Here is a 16,563-nt window from a genome sequence, read left to right as displayed (position 1 = left end):
CTTGCAGAAATGGGTTTCAAAACGCCAATTTGTTACAATCTGTGGAGTTCAGAAGCAATTTCATCATGAATAGTGTGAGGGACTGGATGAGTGTGGTAAAACTTAGGTTGTGCATTGTCCCTGAGTGTAATGTGCGGTTGAAAATTCTTTTCGTGTCCCAATGTATCATCAAACAAATGTCCAGATTTTTCACACAGTTTATGAATGCTGGCATTGAGAACTTGAGCACCAGTGGTATGCACATTGCCTGGAATATCGAAACCAAACGAATCAGATGCATCCATGCCAAAAATATTGGGATTGAACTACAGTGAATGGCACTAATGCAGTCATATTTTTATCTGTTGCTTGCAAAGTGCATGTCCCAATAACAGAGACACTTGTGTCATATTAGGCTGTGAGGTGCAGACATGATTTCTGTAGCTTAGGGGATCCCAGTTGCTGCTATGTATTCTGATTAATTAATTTGGCAGAAGCACTAGTTTCTAACTGAAAAGGTATGGTTTGATTGCAAACCTTTAGAGATATGAACAGTTTGCAGTTTATGCTCTGAATGTGATTGTCAGTTCTGACTTTCAGAAGACTGCCTTTGTCTGATTTGTGGGCGCCAGAGTGTCTTTAGTCACTATTTTAGAAGATGCAATTTGAATGAACAAAATTTTGCACTGTGCAAGAGTGTTGCTATACCAGCAGTTGCACTACAGTTTCTGTGAGTACTGCTGGGAGGCGTTGGTGAGCATCCAGAATGTGAAATCATATTTAATTCCAGTTTATCAATTTTAGATTTATGCAGAACAGAGTTTACTCTCTGAGTAATTTTGCAGTCAGACTTTCCACGTATGTCTCGACTGACAGCAATGTTGGGATTCTGCTTGACAGAGAAAGCAATATATCCATTAGATGACATTTCACACAAGACTTTTGAACCTGTGAACTTGTAGGAAAACATACTGGAAGCCTTGTTGCCTGAAGAAGCTCCACAAGCATAGTTAAATTAACAGTACCCTTTTATGCCCTTGTATTCAGTGGTCCATTCCTTGTAAGAATTACTACAGTGACAGCATATACAAAAGAATCTGAAATGAGGAGCAATTACATGAATCGGTGCATCAAAAAATTCGTCTAACTTCCTGACAACTTCCACATTCAGTAGAGTTTGTGGGCTCCAACTGGAGAACAATTTCTAAACAACTGAAAGATTGAGACTCCTACCCACAAAAAAAGAACATCACGAGTCACCTGTGATTTTGTATGCTGCACAATTTTGTTTCAGTTGCAACTTGTGTTCCATACAGTCCTTTTGTTTTTCATCAATGGAATGGAAAGGACCTGGCTACCAAATTCATTTTCTCAGTTGTAGTTTGGTGCCGGGCTCGCTATGCATCCAGCAGTGTGGTAATGGTCAGCATAAATGTTAGTATTTGTTGGACCCAAAACTGAATACGTGCAGTGAGTGATAGCTCTCCTACGGTTGCCGTTTCATATAAGAAGTTATTTAAGTTTCAGTAAAATATAAATGTAATAGAAAGACAGAGAGTAAAATTCAATAATTTTGACTGTTCCACGGATCCACAATGATCGTGACCTCATTGCCAGAAAGTCTGTTGCATCCACAGTTGAATGAGGTGGTGTAGACACTATGTTATTCAGTAAATGAGTAAAGCATGAACATATTTATTTACACTATATACAAGGTAATCGAGTGTATACATAACTCGGAGCCTCTTGCCTCTCTGTTTCACTCTAGCACTCATACAGTAACTGAAGTGACTGTACATAATACTGCTTACTGAATATCAGTAGTGTCGTGGTCGTTATTGTCGTCTCACTGTGAGTCTTCCGAGACCTGGGCGGAGCACAGTGTGCGGCATCTTAAAAAGACGTGCAGTGGGATACATTGCATGCAGTAAGTCAAAGCGAAGACGGCATCATCTAGTGTCATCCTGACACCACCCAGAGGAAGTCTCTGAACCCTGGACAGAGCTTGGCTCGTGGTGGCACAGGGTCTACCTTTCTTGTGCGGAGACACGAACAGCATGTAGTGCACCGTAAGCAGTTGGCAAAGACACCGTTGATACCACACTTAAAACATATATTGAGCTCAGTAGTAATGTGGTATCTCGAGTAGAATGTTCAGAATGACCTCAACCAAACTGATTTCAAAAACATCGACTGTGTGAATCTCGACTTCCTCTTTTCTCACAAGATATGCTGAAAGCTGTGGATCAAGGCAGTGATATAGATGTTGTACTTCTTGATTTAAGAAGAGCTTTTGATTCGGTACCCACCTAGGCATATCATCAAATGTATGATTGTATGGGATATCAAGCAAGATTTGTGACTAGATTGAGGAGATTTTGGTATGGAGGACACAAAAGCCATCTTGGATGGAGAGTCATTGACAGATGTAGGTTTTACTTTGGGTGTACTACAGGGAAGTGTGTTCGGTTCCATGCTGCTCGTGTTGTATTCACTATGTTAACGACTTTGTGGCCAATAGTAGTAGTAGTAGTAGCAGATGATGTAGTTCTCTATAATGATGTACAGTCTGAAAGTTGCCGCACAAATATTCAGTCAGATCTTCATAAGACTTCAAAGTTGGTCAAAGATTAGCAGCTTGCTTCAAATATTCAGAAACGTAAAATTGTGCACTTCACATAAAAAGAGAGAAGAAGAAGAAAGAAAGAAAAGTTGTAGTATTGGAAGACTAAAACTGTAATATCTGTGAGTCACAGCTGGAATCTGCAAACTCATGCAAATACCTATGTGTAACTCTTTGTAGGGACATTAACATCTACATCTACATCTACACGGTTAAACTGCATTTCACACTTAAATGCCTGGCAGAGGGTCCATCGAACCATTTTCATACTACTTCTGTACTATTCCACTCTTGAATGGTGCGTGGGAAAAAGAAACACCTAAATCTTTCTGTTCGAGCTCTGATTTCTCTTATTTTATTATGATGATCATTTCTCCATATGTAGGTGCGTCTCAACAAAATATTTTTGGATTCAGAAGAGAAAGTTGGTGATTGAAATTTCGTAAATAGATCTCGCCACAAAGAAAACCTCCTTTGTTTCAGTGACTGCCCCCCCAACTCGCATATCACATCAGTGACACTCTCACCCCTATTGCGCGATAACACAAAACGAGCTGCTCTTCTTTGTACTTTTTCGATGTCCTCCGTCAATCCTACCTGGTAGGGATCCACTCATATTTTGTCCACTCATATTATTCACTCTTGGCTCTTGTACATACTGTATATTACCCGTCTCTCTGTATAGCTTACCCCTATTTTTCTCAGAATTTCGAACATCTTGCACCATTTTACATTGTCGAACGCTTTTTACAGGTCGATAAATTCTATGAATGTGTCTTGATTTTTCTTTAGTCTTGCATGAGTTATCAGCCACAATATCAGAATTGCTTCTCTAGTACCTCTACCTTTCCTAAAACCAAACTGATCATCATCTAATACATCCTCAATTTTCTTTTCCATTCTTCTTGTAAGTAACTTTGATGCGTGAGCTGTTAAGCTGATTGTGCAATAATTCTCACACTTGTCAGCTCATTCTACACACCAGCATGAATAGTCATTGCATGGCCATTTCCAATAATCATTTCTGTTTTGATTTCTTCACATTTTTCATGCAGCCATTTTGTCTTAGCTTCTCCGCATTTCCTATTTATTTCATTCCTCAGTGACTTGTATTTCTGTATTCCTGAATTTCCCTGAACATTATTGTGCTTTATTCTTTCATCTATCAACTGAAGTATTTCTTCTGTTACCCATGGCTTCTTCACAGTTACCTTCTTTGTACCTGTATTTTTATTTCCAATTTCTGTGATTGCCCTTTTTAGAGATGACCATTCCTCTTCAACTGTACTGCCTACTGGGCTACTCTTTGTTACTGTATCTACAGCCTTAGAGAACTTCAAGCATATCTCGTCTTTCCTTAGTACTTCCATATCCCACTTCGTTGTGTATTAATTCTTCCTGACTAATCTCTTAACCTTCAGCCATGTCGGCTTAGTTTTGGATAAAGCAGGTAGCAGACTTTGGTGTATAGGTAAATACTAGAGAAATGCAATCAGTCTACAAAGAAGATTGCTTACAATCACTATTGTGACCCATCCTAGAATATTGCTCAATTGTATGGAACCCATATGAAATAGGACTAACGGGATATTCAGTGTATACAGAGAAGGGCAGCAGGAATGGTCACAGGTTTGTCAGACCCATGGGAGAATGTGTTGACTCCCTTAGGGATTGTGGAGACAACGTTAGATTAATTATACAGAGGTATTTATTCCCTTGCTCAATATGTGACAGACTAGGAAAAAGCTATAATAACTGGTACAATGGGATGTACCCTCTGTCATGCACTTCACAATGGTTTGAAGAGTATGGATGTAGATGGGGCTGTTGCAAGATTGGCTTTGAATTTAAAGATAGCTAATCGTGTTCCATAATTATGGAGTGATTAGCACAACTTCATAACTGACTAATATTTTTTTTAAATATGTTATTCACTGTACTTTTTTTAACTGGTACTGTAGCAGATGCAGATTAGGCTAGGTTTAATTCATTACACAAGTCAGCTCACCTCGTAGTGTCACTATTGTAGCTCTCACACTGCCAGCTGCAGTTCAAAATCTTATGCACTATGAAACTAAGTAAATGTGCTATGATCACAACACAAGAAGGAAGGGTGACATTCATTCCTATCTAAAGACTGGCACAGAAAGGTCAGCAATAAACTAGCATCAAAATCTTCAACTCACTGATAAATAACATTAGAGATTTGTATATTGATAATGTATTGTTTGAAATCAAAATAAAGTTGTATTTAATTGGTAAGATATCTTGTTCATTGTTGAATTTCTTAAGAGAGGCAGATAAATGTTTTTATGCATACTCTTTTATTTGTTTGTTTTCTACAGTATTACGTTTTGAATAGTTTAACAGCAGTTGGTAATCCTTGGAATTTTGTACAAATAGTTTTTTCCTCTGTTTATTGTTCTAATATTAAGCTTTTATTCTCTTAATCACTTTTTGCTGAATTAATTGCACTTTTTGTGATATCCTGTAAAATATTTAAAATAACATTATTTTATGATAATATATGAGCAAAAAATAATTATTTTTTGAAAATACAATATAACTGTATGGATAAAAAAATCTATCTACTTACCAAGTGGCAATATGAGAAAAATACATATAAAACATTGGGAAATGTTTAAGCTGTTTGTGCCAGAGGCTCCTTTTTGTGACAGAAATGTTGAAGGGGATGGAAGAGGGATAAAGGAAAAGAATGGGCGATGCTTAGGATGCGAGGAGAGTTATGGAAAGGCTGCCCAGAACCCCAGGTCAGTGGAAGCTTACCAGATGGGATGAGAAGGAAAGACTGATTGTGTGATGAAGCAAACTGGGATAATTTTAATTCCCCCTCTTGTTTTGCCATCTGCCTCCTTATATTCGTTCTTTCACTTTTTACAATTTACCCTTAACATACGTGAATATAATCTGTATTTTTGTAAAAGAGAAACATTGACCCTCAGTTCTGAAGGATTTAACACTAGATCTAATTTTGTGTTTAGTTTTATGTATGATTTGATATTCTAATTTATTTTGGTTATTCGTAGTTGGTATCTTTTGTTATAGGGTGAAATCAGTGATTGTTTCGTAACTTAAATTCTATTGTTGACATATAAACAAATATAAATTCTGTAATAATTGTAAACATTTGGAAGATGAAGTATTAGTGATCTTAAAGTCTATTTAGCTCTATTCAAAAACATGTTAGCAAAACCAGCCCTGCATTAATTCCAAAGTAATTAACAGTTTTGTCAAAAGTATTGTTTGCATAACTATATTTGTTAATTTCATTATTTAAACAAATAATTCAGCCTAAACCTCATAGTAGAAGAAACCGTTAAAAAGATGCAATTTTCGATGCATTCAGTTAATTGAGTGAGTTAAGTTTTAATTGTAATTTCTGTATATTTAACTTTAAGCAATCTGTAGTTTCAGTACGTGAAGATATATAAGGGCCCGATTTTTGGTCACGAGACAGGCAGTCCATGGCTGAGTTTCTGACAGGTAACCTGTGCTGGTTATAACACCAACAATGCTTCAAATTAACTCTGGAATAAGTGTTAAAACAATTAGGCAATGTCTAAAAACAGTGACAGTGTCGGCTCAGTATGTACCTGATTATTCATCAAGAACTGTGAACTTTGTGGTTAGGTTTTGCTGCTCGTAGATGTTCAACAAGAAACTATTGTAGCAGTATGTGGAGTTTCGTCTGCTAACTATTAACGAGGCTTATTGAAGGTTGCATAACAGTGCACTGGCCATACAACTGTGTAATATTGGGGATTGTGCAAAGTGAAAATTAAAGTACTGTGCAACGCAACTGTGCGCCTGTCAAATATGATTTATAGTAGTGTGTGTCGGAATCCACAACCCATTTTTCAGCCAGTGTAGCAACGCAGTATGTTGACACCGAGGTCAACAAACGAAGACTAAAAAACAGGTGGAAACACCACAATTGTTGAGAGACTGCACTGGATGAGATTTGAAAACCTGAGAGCTTAAAGGTATAAGATAGGGTAATTAGCAAGACAGATTACTGACAAAACATTGTAATAAAGGCAGTAACCAAAGTGCATTATATGTGATAGATAGGTGAGGTGGGGTGAAGCGGGGGGGGGGGTGTAGGAAAAATAGACAAGTCGGGGAAATAAAAGATATAGAAATGTGAAAGGGGGCGAAGAAAAAGAATAGTTACTGAAAAAAAAAATGCTGAGGCCGAAGAAAAAACGTAAATTTAGAACTGGTGGGAGGCAAGAACCAAGGACATGTTGTAATGCCAGTTTCTCCCTGCATAGTTCTGAGAAGGGGGGGGGGGGGGGGGGAATCCAGATGGCCCGTGTGAATCCGGCACCTTAGTTCTCACCACCCACTTGGTCTAAATTTACATTAATTTCTCCAGTCTCAGCATTTATTTTCAGTATTTACTACTTTTATTCACTGCCTTTTAGTTTTCTGTTGCTTCTATTTTTTGATCTGTCTATTTTTCCTCACCCCCCACTTCACCTGTCTTCCATGTTAGTTTTCCACTTTAGGTTTCCACTTAGTTTTCCGATCTTACTAAGTCTTGCACAGTGTTTTGTCAGTATTTTCTCTCTTTCTATCTTCCATCCCTAAGCTCTCAGGTTTTCAAATTTTGTCCTGTGCTGTCCCCAACAATCAGTCTTTCCTTCTCATCCCATCCGGAAAGCCTCTTCTGACCCAGGGCCTTTGGTGACTTTACCAATTTTTTTTTTTTTTTCCATTTCCTAAACATCACTAGTCCTTTTCCTTCATCCCTCTTTCTTTCCCTCCAACCATTCTGCCAGTAGGAGGAGCCACTGGCCCCAAAAGCTTGCTCATTTCCATAACTTTTGATTTGTTTTCTCCTGCTGCCACTTGGTGAATAGATTTTTATCTATTGAATTATATTATGTTACATTTATATAGTTATTATATCTAAAAACAAAGATGATGTAACTTACCAAACTGAAGCGTTGGTATGTTGATAGACACATAAACAAACACAAACACACACACAAAATTCAAGCTTTCGCAACCCACAGTTGCTTCATCAGGAAAGAGGGAAGGTTTGTGTTTGTGTTTGTTTATGTGTCTATCAACATACCAACGCTTTCGTTTGGTAAGTTACATCATCTTTGTTTTTAGATATATTTTTCCCACGTGGAATGTTTCCCTCTAATATATTTATATAGTTATTACATTGATACCAACTCATTTCACATTTTATTTTCATGGACACACAAATACACCATTTGTACATCTCGAGAATTGAAACAAACTGCATAGTTTCTTTTCCATACAACTAAAAGGTGTCTCATATGTTGCATAGTCAGCTGGGACCACATTTTAAATGTTTTATAATTAATGTTTTAGCTCTCCAGTACCTTCTTTTGGGACTGCTGCTGAGAAGTGTTTATGAAATATATCGAGCTTTGATAGCAATATATACATACTTTGAGGTAAGTCCTTGTAATTTTCAACTCATTACGTAATTATGTAATTCTGTACGAAAGTGTACTATTCTCTTTTATTTGATGATGTATTGCAGCATCATTTATATGTTTCAGTCAGAACTGTGGCCAACTGTGTTCCTTGTACTTGAGTGTTCTTTGTTGGGAATCAGCTTACCAATTCTGCCAATCCATCCTATGATTTTTATCATGCTGATCTGGTGGTTGTGTAAGTGTATAAAAAATCCACAACTTGTTCTGTAACACTGTGTGATGTTAAAGGAGATGTTAAGATCATATGTATTGCTAATTTTATCAGTTTATTAAGATAATCATAATTGCTCTTTGGCTTTTATTGTATAGGCTGGTGACTTATCTCTGTTATTCATTATGAAAATTGTTTTCCTTTTATCCTACCTCATAACTAAGCTTTAAAAAATCACTGTTTTCAACCCAATGTTGAAATATTCTTCAGTGTACATTGTTGTATTGGAGATATAACTTTGAGAGTCTGATCTAACATTCCCATTAAGGCTGTTCTGTCATTACAGTCTAGAATAACACCTGAATTTACTTCATTATGAATCGTAAAGCTGCAAAAGTCTGCACTGTTATAAAAAGAAAAGTTTTTTTATTTTGTAAAAACTTTCTACACAACTGCACATGTCAGTGAAAAATTGTGGCCTCCTCTCCATTACATTCAAAATACAGTTTTTATTTCTCTAATACTAATTTCTAATGTTGCAGACTCACTAAAGTTACATATCATCCCTTTCCCTCTATAACTTAACATTACAATGACAAAAAATCCCTACATTAGATTGAAGGAAAATGTGATAATTTTCTAGAAAGGTCCCATCCAGAATTTGTCAGAAGTGATTTAGGGAGGCAACATAATGACAGAATCAAGATATGTTAGCAAGGTTTTTAATGCAGTTCCTTCTGAGCTTAAGCTCAGTATTTCACCAATGTAACCAGTTTTGTTGGTTAAGGCAAAAGGCATGCCATCTTAGAAGAGAAATAAGGATTCCAGAAAATAAGAATTCAGTGATTTAAAAAAAAATAAGGAAAGGAGTTTGAATACTTTTATCTGTGTCACTCAGATGATTCAGGAAAACTTGTGAAAACCTGTAGATCAGAAATCAGAAAGATAAGTGATTGATGTAGTAGCTGTGCATTAGCTGGAAATATTTTGCTCATCTAGAAGAAATTCTACTAAACAATAATGGCATTGTCTAATAGACAAAATTGTGAACTGTCTTGAGGACATGCTGTAAGTAATCAAATATTTCTTCAACACATACCATATTCCTGTGTCTATTTCTTATTTTATGGCTGACATTACACGACTGTGATAATTTACTTTCCAATGCTGGTTGGGCAGAGTTACTCAGGTTGCACATTGATTACAACATTGAAGTTGCAATTTGGAAGGCAGTGGTTCAGATCACAATCTGGCTATCTACATCTACATCGAAACTCAGGTTTTAAAATCTCATCTGTTGCTGTTCCCAACAATCAGCCTTTCCTTCTCATCCCATACGGTAAGACTCCCCTGACCCACAGTTCTGAGTAACTTTCCAAAATCTACCCCTTTTCCTAGACCTCTCCAGTCATTTTCCTTCACCCTTCTTCCTTCCCCTTCAACCCTTCTGCCTGAAGAAGGAGCCACTGGCTCCGAAAGCTTGCCAATCACAACAGTCTTTTACGTGTGTGTCCTGTGACCGCTTGGTGAGTAGATTTTTTATCAATCCAATTAAATACTTATATATTAAAAACAAAGATTCCACGACTTACCAAACGGGAAAGCGCTGGTAGATAGCCACAATAAAAACACACAAACACACACACAAAATTTCGAGCTTTCGCAACCCTCGGTTGCTTCGTCAGGAAAGAAGCAGAGCAGAGCAGAGCTCTGCCCAAACTCTTTGCCTTTAAATATGTCTGCTTGTGTCTGTATATGTGTGGATGGATATGTGTGTGTGTGCGAGTGTATACCTGTCCCTTTTTCCCCCTAAGGTAAGTCTTTCTGCTCCCGGGATTGGAATGACTCCTTACCCTCTCCCTTAAAACCCACATCCTTTCATCTTTCCCTCTCCTTCCCTCTTTCCTGACGAAGCAACTGAGGGTTGCGAAAGCTCGAAATTTTGTGTGTGTGTTTGTGTGTTTTTTGTTGTGCCTATCTACCAGCACTTTCCCGTTTGGTAAGTCATGGAATCTTTGTTTTTAATATATTTTTCCCATGTGGAATGTTTCTTTCTATTTTATTTATACAATTAAATACTTACATTGATACTTCACAAGGTACCGTAGGCATATGACAGAGGGCACCCTGTACCACTGCTACTCATTTCCTTTGCTGTTCCACTCGAAAACAGAACGAGAGGAAAACAACTATCTGTATGCCTCCATATGAGCCCTAATTTCTCATATCTATTCTTCATGGTCCTTTTGCACAATGGATGTTGGAGGCAACAGAATCATTTTGCAGTCAGCTTCAAATGCCAGTTCTCTAAATTTTCACAGTAGTGTTCCTCCAGGGATTTCCATTTGAGTTCCAGAAGCATCTTCATAACACTTGCATGTTTTTTGAACCTATCAGTAACAAATCTAGCAGCCCACCTCTGTATTGCTTCAATGTCTTCCTTTAATCCTACCTGGTATGGATCCCAAACAACCGAGCAGTACTCAAGAATAGGTACACTAGCCTCCTATATGCTGTCTCCTTTACAGATGAACCACACTCTCCTAAAATTCTCCCAATAAACCGAAGTCAACAATTCGCCTATCCTACACAGTTCTCAGATCCTCATTCCATTTCGTATCGCTTTGCAACATTATGCCCAGATATTTAAATGACTTGACTGTGTCAAGCAGGACACTAGTAGTACAGTATCCAAGTCTTATCACGGCATTCCTTACGATACCCTCATCTCTGAGGATCACTCGCCGTCGAAGACTACATACTGGGTTCTATTACTTGAGAAGTCTTTGAGCCACTCACATATCTGCAAACTTGTTTGATATGCTCATAGCTTGGCTAACAGCCTGCAATGGGGCCCCGTGTCAAATGATTTCTGGACATCTTGAAGTATGGACTCTTGCCTGCTGCCCTTCAACCATAGTTCACAGTATATCGTGGGAGAAAAGGGCAAGCTGAGTTTCTTGCATGCAATGCTTTCTAAAACCATGCTAATTAGTGGACATAAGCTTCTCAGCCTCAAGAAAGTTTAATATACCAGGTGTACCAGTATGAAATGAGCATTAAGATACTAATGTGTCAATAGAGAACATTTGTTGTGAACGAGCCTTAATTTTTTTTGTTTGGTTGGTATGACAATTGTCAAAGATATTTAGTATACATCAAGTCGTGGAACAAACAACATATGTTTTCATCATGTTAACAATGTCGAATTTTGTACCAGAAAGTGATGATTTGTGGAAAGCATTAATTTTTTGTTTTCGTTTGAAAAAAAGAGTTGCAGAGTCGCTTCGAATGCTTGTCAAGGCCTATGGTGATCATGCTCTATCAGAAGCAACATGCAAAAGATGGTTTCAACAGTACAGAAATAATGATTTTGATGTAAGAAATGAAGAACGTGGAAGAGCACCAAAAAAGTTTGAAGAAGCTGAATTGCAAGCAATATTGGATGAAGATGATACTTTGAGTCAGAGGCAAATGGCAGCAATGCTAAATGTTGCACAACAAACAATTTCTGACCTTTTGAAAGCTATGGGAAAGATCCAAAAGTGTGGAAAATGGGTACCACATGAATTGAATGAAAGACAGATGGAAAACCGAAAAACTATTTGTCAAATTTTGCTTCAAAGACATGAAAGAAAATCAATTTTGCATCGAATTGTTATTGGCGATGAAAAATTGATTTATTTTAAGAATCCTAAACGGGAAAAATCATGGGTTAATCCGGGACAACCATCAACATCGACTGCAAAACCAGATCAATTCGGCAAGAAAACAATGCTCTGTGTTTGGTAGGATCAGAAAGGTGTGGTGTATCATAAGCTTGTAAAACCCAGTGAAACTGTGAATACTAATCGCTATAGACAACACATGATCAATTTGAACTATGCATTGATTCAAAAAAGACCAGAATGGGCCAGAAGACATGGCAGAGTAATTTTTTTACGCGACAATGCACCCGCAAGCAAAACTGGTTCAGGATACAATCAAAACACTTGGCTGGGAGCTGCTACCCCTCCCGCCATATCCACCAGACTTGGCCCCTTCTGACCACTATTTGTTTTCATCAGTGGGATGTGCATTGGCTGAGGAACACTTCGATTCCTACGAAGAAGTTGAAAATTGGGTGTCTGATTGGTTTGGTTCAAAAGACGAACATTTCTATTGGCGTGGTGTCCACAAATTGCCAGAAAGGTTGTCAAAATGTATAGAAAGCAATGGTCAGCACTTTGAATAAAATGTTTTTACTTTTCAATTCGAAATTAGTGTTTCATTTAAAACAAAAAACAAAAAAACAAAAACGCTCATTTTATTTGATATCAGAATATGTTCACAGATTCTGCAGCAAACCAAAGTCAGGGATATTGGCATGTAATTTTGTTGCTCTGTTCTGTTGCCCTTCTTATATACTGGAGGCATTTGTGCCGGGCAAGAGATTCACGATAAATGCAAGCTACATAAGACGTCAATGCAGTAGAGTACTCTTTGTAAGATCGAAGTGAGATTCCATCCAGACCTAGCGATTTATTTGCTTTCAAGTCTTTCAAGTGTTTCTCTATGCCGAGATGTTTATTACTATGTCATTCATACAGGAGTCTGTTCATTGGTCAAAAGATGGTATGTTTTTACAATTCTCCTGTTGGAACGATTTCTTGAAGATGAAATTCAGAGCTTCAGCTTTCATTTTGCTGTCTTCAACTGCCACACTAGACTGGTCAACAAGTAACTGGATGTAAGTCCTAGACCAGCTTAGCAACTTAACATAGGACCAGAATTTTCTCGGGTTCTCTGCCAGATCTTTTGCTATGGTATGACAGTGGTAGTAGTTGTGTGCTTCACACTAGCTCTTTTCACAGACACTCTAATCTCTATTAACTTTTGCTTTTTGTCATTTGCGCATTCTCTTTTGAACAGAATTTTGTGAATGTTATAATTAAACCATGGTGGGTCTTTTCCATCCTTAATCTACTTACCAGGCACATAATTCTCCAGACCACAATTTACAATCTGCTTAAACTTCATCCATAATTCCTCTACATCCATCTTACTGGAACTAAGTAATGTCACTTCACATTCTTAGTGAGATGCTAAGAGCTGTTTATCTGCTCTTTCTAACAGAAACACTCTCCTAACCTTCTTAACCAATTTAACTTTTGTAACCATAGTTGCTATAATGACATCATGATCACTAATCCCCGTTTCTGTACCTGTACAGACAAGGTCCAGTCTGTTTTTAGCTATAGGGTCTAAGCTGCTCAAGGCAGTTGACAGAAAAATGCCCAAAAGTTTTGCATGGTTCCCTGTCTGTACCCTCCGCATTGAATCCATAAACATCCCAATATATTGTTGGTAGATTAAAATCACCTCCTACTAGTATTGCATGATCTTGGTGGCACTTAGATACTACTGACTATAGACTTTCTTTGAATGGCTCTATATCTGTCACAGTGGGATCGGGTGGCCAACAATTACCTTGGCTTCACCTACAACTGCTATAAGCGACCAGATAACTTCACTGTCACACTCAACTTAAACCTCAGTAGAGACAATATTTTTGTCATTTGTAATGAACACTTCCTCTTCTAATCTGTCTTTCTGATATACTTTCCATGAATCACTAAATATCTCAAGAGCCTTCCATTTCAGATTTCTGCAAGCTCTTGGTCCTGAGAATAATTTGAGCATAAGAGCGTTCCTGGAGGGCAGTAAATTCAGGAACTTTGTTACGAATACTTTGACAGTTTACGTAGGTTTATGTAATAGTTTCTCATGAACCACATTACAGCTTTGCCTGTGTTATGGAATTGCCTTCAAATTTCTTGCAAACACTCCACATACGCTGAGGGTCCTCAACCAAAAGTTTTATAAGAGATCTCAAATATGTATAAATAAGCAAATGATGAGAGTTATTTGGCTGCCCTTTTCTGCACCAAGATTTTGTATGCTCTCTTCTGTTTTGATTTCCCCTTGCAGCCCTCTCTCCCCTTTTATTTTTGCATAGCCTGTTGAACTGCACTCAAATAGTTGACACAGTGATACAAGTTCTGTCTGTTTGGGTTAATAATGTGAATAAGGTTTAGAAATTTAACAATGTTCTATTCTATTTCCTCCTTGCTTGTCTTATGTATAAGAGGATGAATCACGAAAGAGAGGAGATGCAAAGCAATAAACGGACATGCAAAAGATGGCATAAAATGCTAAAAAATCCATCATTATTACATACATTCAACTCACACGTTGGTGTATTCTTCATTGTGGCCTGACTGTGGCCTGTAGTGGTCTCAGATGGTACGGGTGGCAAGGAAATGGGTAGGATGGAGATGCAGATGAACGAGACAGGTGAGGGTTAGGAAAGACTGTGCAGGGTCAGGACAAGTAGTTGTGCCCAAGGCCATATTAGAGGATAGATGGGCTGGGAGAAACATTTAGAGGGGAAAAAGCAGAAATAATACTGAGTGGAAGGATACAGTATAGGAGGAAGAGAGGGAGAACAGGGAAAAGTTCCAAGAATGGACCTGGTATTTTGCAGAAAAGAGAGAGAGAGAGAAAACAGGTCTTATGTTGGGACTGAGAGGGTGAAATGCTATGAGAACAAGAAAAGGAGAAGAGGGAATAGTACAGTATAGGGACTATCAGAGGTTGTGGCCAGGTTTGTTACAAGAACAAAAAAAAAGTTGCAAGGACAGTTTCCACCTATGTCATTCAGGAAAGCTGTTGTTAGTGGGAAGAAATCACATTGTAAAAGTTGTTGAGAAGTTGAAATCAGCCAGGCATGGCATGCTCATCAGTAGGATGGGCTAGTTGACAGCAGTGTTGTCAGGAACCAGCCAGTGGACAGAACACTTTACGATGGTGATGGGTTGATATTTGTTCACAGTTTGGTAGTGGCTTTTCATATGAGTGGAGAGCTTATCAGGAAAGCAAAGAAGGCATATGTGGTAGTGGAACAAATTTGAAAATATTGAAAATAGGCCTGAAAACCAATTTTATTTGGACTATACTATTGTATAATCAACACATCAAAAAGAAAATGTTACAAATAAACAATGTCATCATAGAACCCATTGACGATATTTTGTATTTAGATGATGTCTAAATAGATAGGAAAAAAGTAAACAGTTGAGTGAAAACAGCATAGAATGCTTTTGAGAAACTAAACAAGGTTTTCAACAGTAAGTTTCCAGTTTGTCAGTACATGTTGCCAGTTTTGACTGACAGTGAGGTATAGGACTAGATTAATGGCAGGATGCACATTGGGTCCACTCTTGTTCTTATTATATGTAAATGATCTTCCATCATAAATCAAAAAAGCAAAAATAGTTCTCTTTGCTGATGATGCAAGTACTATAATGGAGTAACTTTAAGATTTAAAATTAAATAATATTTTCTTGAAAATTAATAATTTGTACTCTGCCAATGGACCATTGCTGAATTTAGGTAAAACATGATACATGCAGTTTAGTACTGCACAAGGACCAACCACACAGTTTGAAATAGTGCATATGGGTAAAATAATAAATGAAACAGAATATTTTAAATTCTCAAATTTTTATATTAATAGGAAGTCTGAAATGGAAGTCCACAATACTGATCTTAAATGTCTCAGCTCTGCAACTTTTATGTTACTAACATTATCAGATTTTGAGCTGAAAATGTAAAAAAAAATGTACTTTTCCTATTCACGAATGTATTAGAGAATCATATTCTGGGGTAACTCATCATTGAGAAACAAAGTGTTTACTACACAGAAGCATGTAATAAGGATTATGTGCGGTGTCCACTCCAGAACCTCTTGCAGGCAGCTCTTTAAACAGCTAGGTCTACTGGCAAGAGGCTCTCACTACATTCAAACAATGGAAACTGCAGGTTGGAATATTAGCAATGTAAGGGAAAGGTAGAGTGCTAGTTACTGTAAAGATGACATGTTAAGTTCCAGACATCCACAGTTAAAATACACTTACACATTAGTGTTCAGCCACAGCCTTTGTCGGAAAAGGAAAGAGAAACACACACACACACACATTCGTTGACACAAGCAAGCACGCTTCATGCACACATGACTGCCATCTCTGGCACTCTTGTCAGCTCAGACCAGAATGCCAGTTCTAGTCTGAGCTGGTGGAGGAGCAAAATAAAGATTTATAACAGGACATAATTATAACTATAATGAAAATGAATGGAAGTGGGCAAGATATATAACCTGATAGTGAGTGGTAGATGCAACAAAGAGGTTATCTTTTGGATTCCGAGAGGTATAAAATGGCTGAAACAATGTCCTATGAGAAAGAAGGTAAATGACAGAAAATGTG

At 37.6% G+C, this 16,563-nt stretch overlaps 1 protein-coding gene across 3 annotated transcripts in view; it reads left to right on the top strand.

Annotated features, from left to right (window-relative positions):
• LOC126164481 (uncharacterized) overlaps positions 1-16,563 on the top strand; it is a 178,168-nt gene that overhangs the window by 125,018 nt on the left and 36,587 nt on the right. For all 3 annotated transcript variants that reach the window (XM_049920245.1, XM_049920243.1, XM_049920244.1), the window contains 2 exons: positions 7,976-8,061; positions 8,170-8,281. In XM_049920245.1, the coding sequence (XP_049776202.1) occupies positions 7,976-8,061; positions 8,170-8,281 (198 nt within the window). The remainder of the gene's footprint in view (positions 1-7,975; positions 8,062-8,169; positions 8,282-16,563) is intronic.

This window comes from Schistocerca cancellata, chromosome 1, assembly GCF_023864275.1.
Source record: "Schistocerca cancellata isolate TAMUIC-IGC-003103 chromosome 1, iqSchCanc2.1, whole genome shotgun sequence".
Classification (NCBI taxonomy): Eukaryota; Metazoa; Arthropoda; class Insecta; order Orthoptera; family Acrididae; genus Schistocerca; species Schistocerca cancellata.
This window is presented reverse-complemented; position numbering and strand designations above follow the sequence as displayed.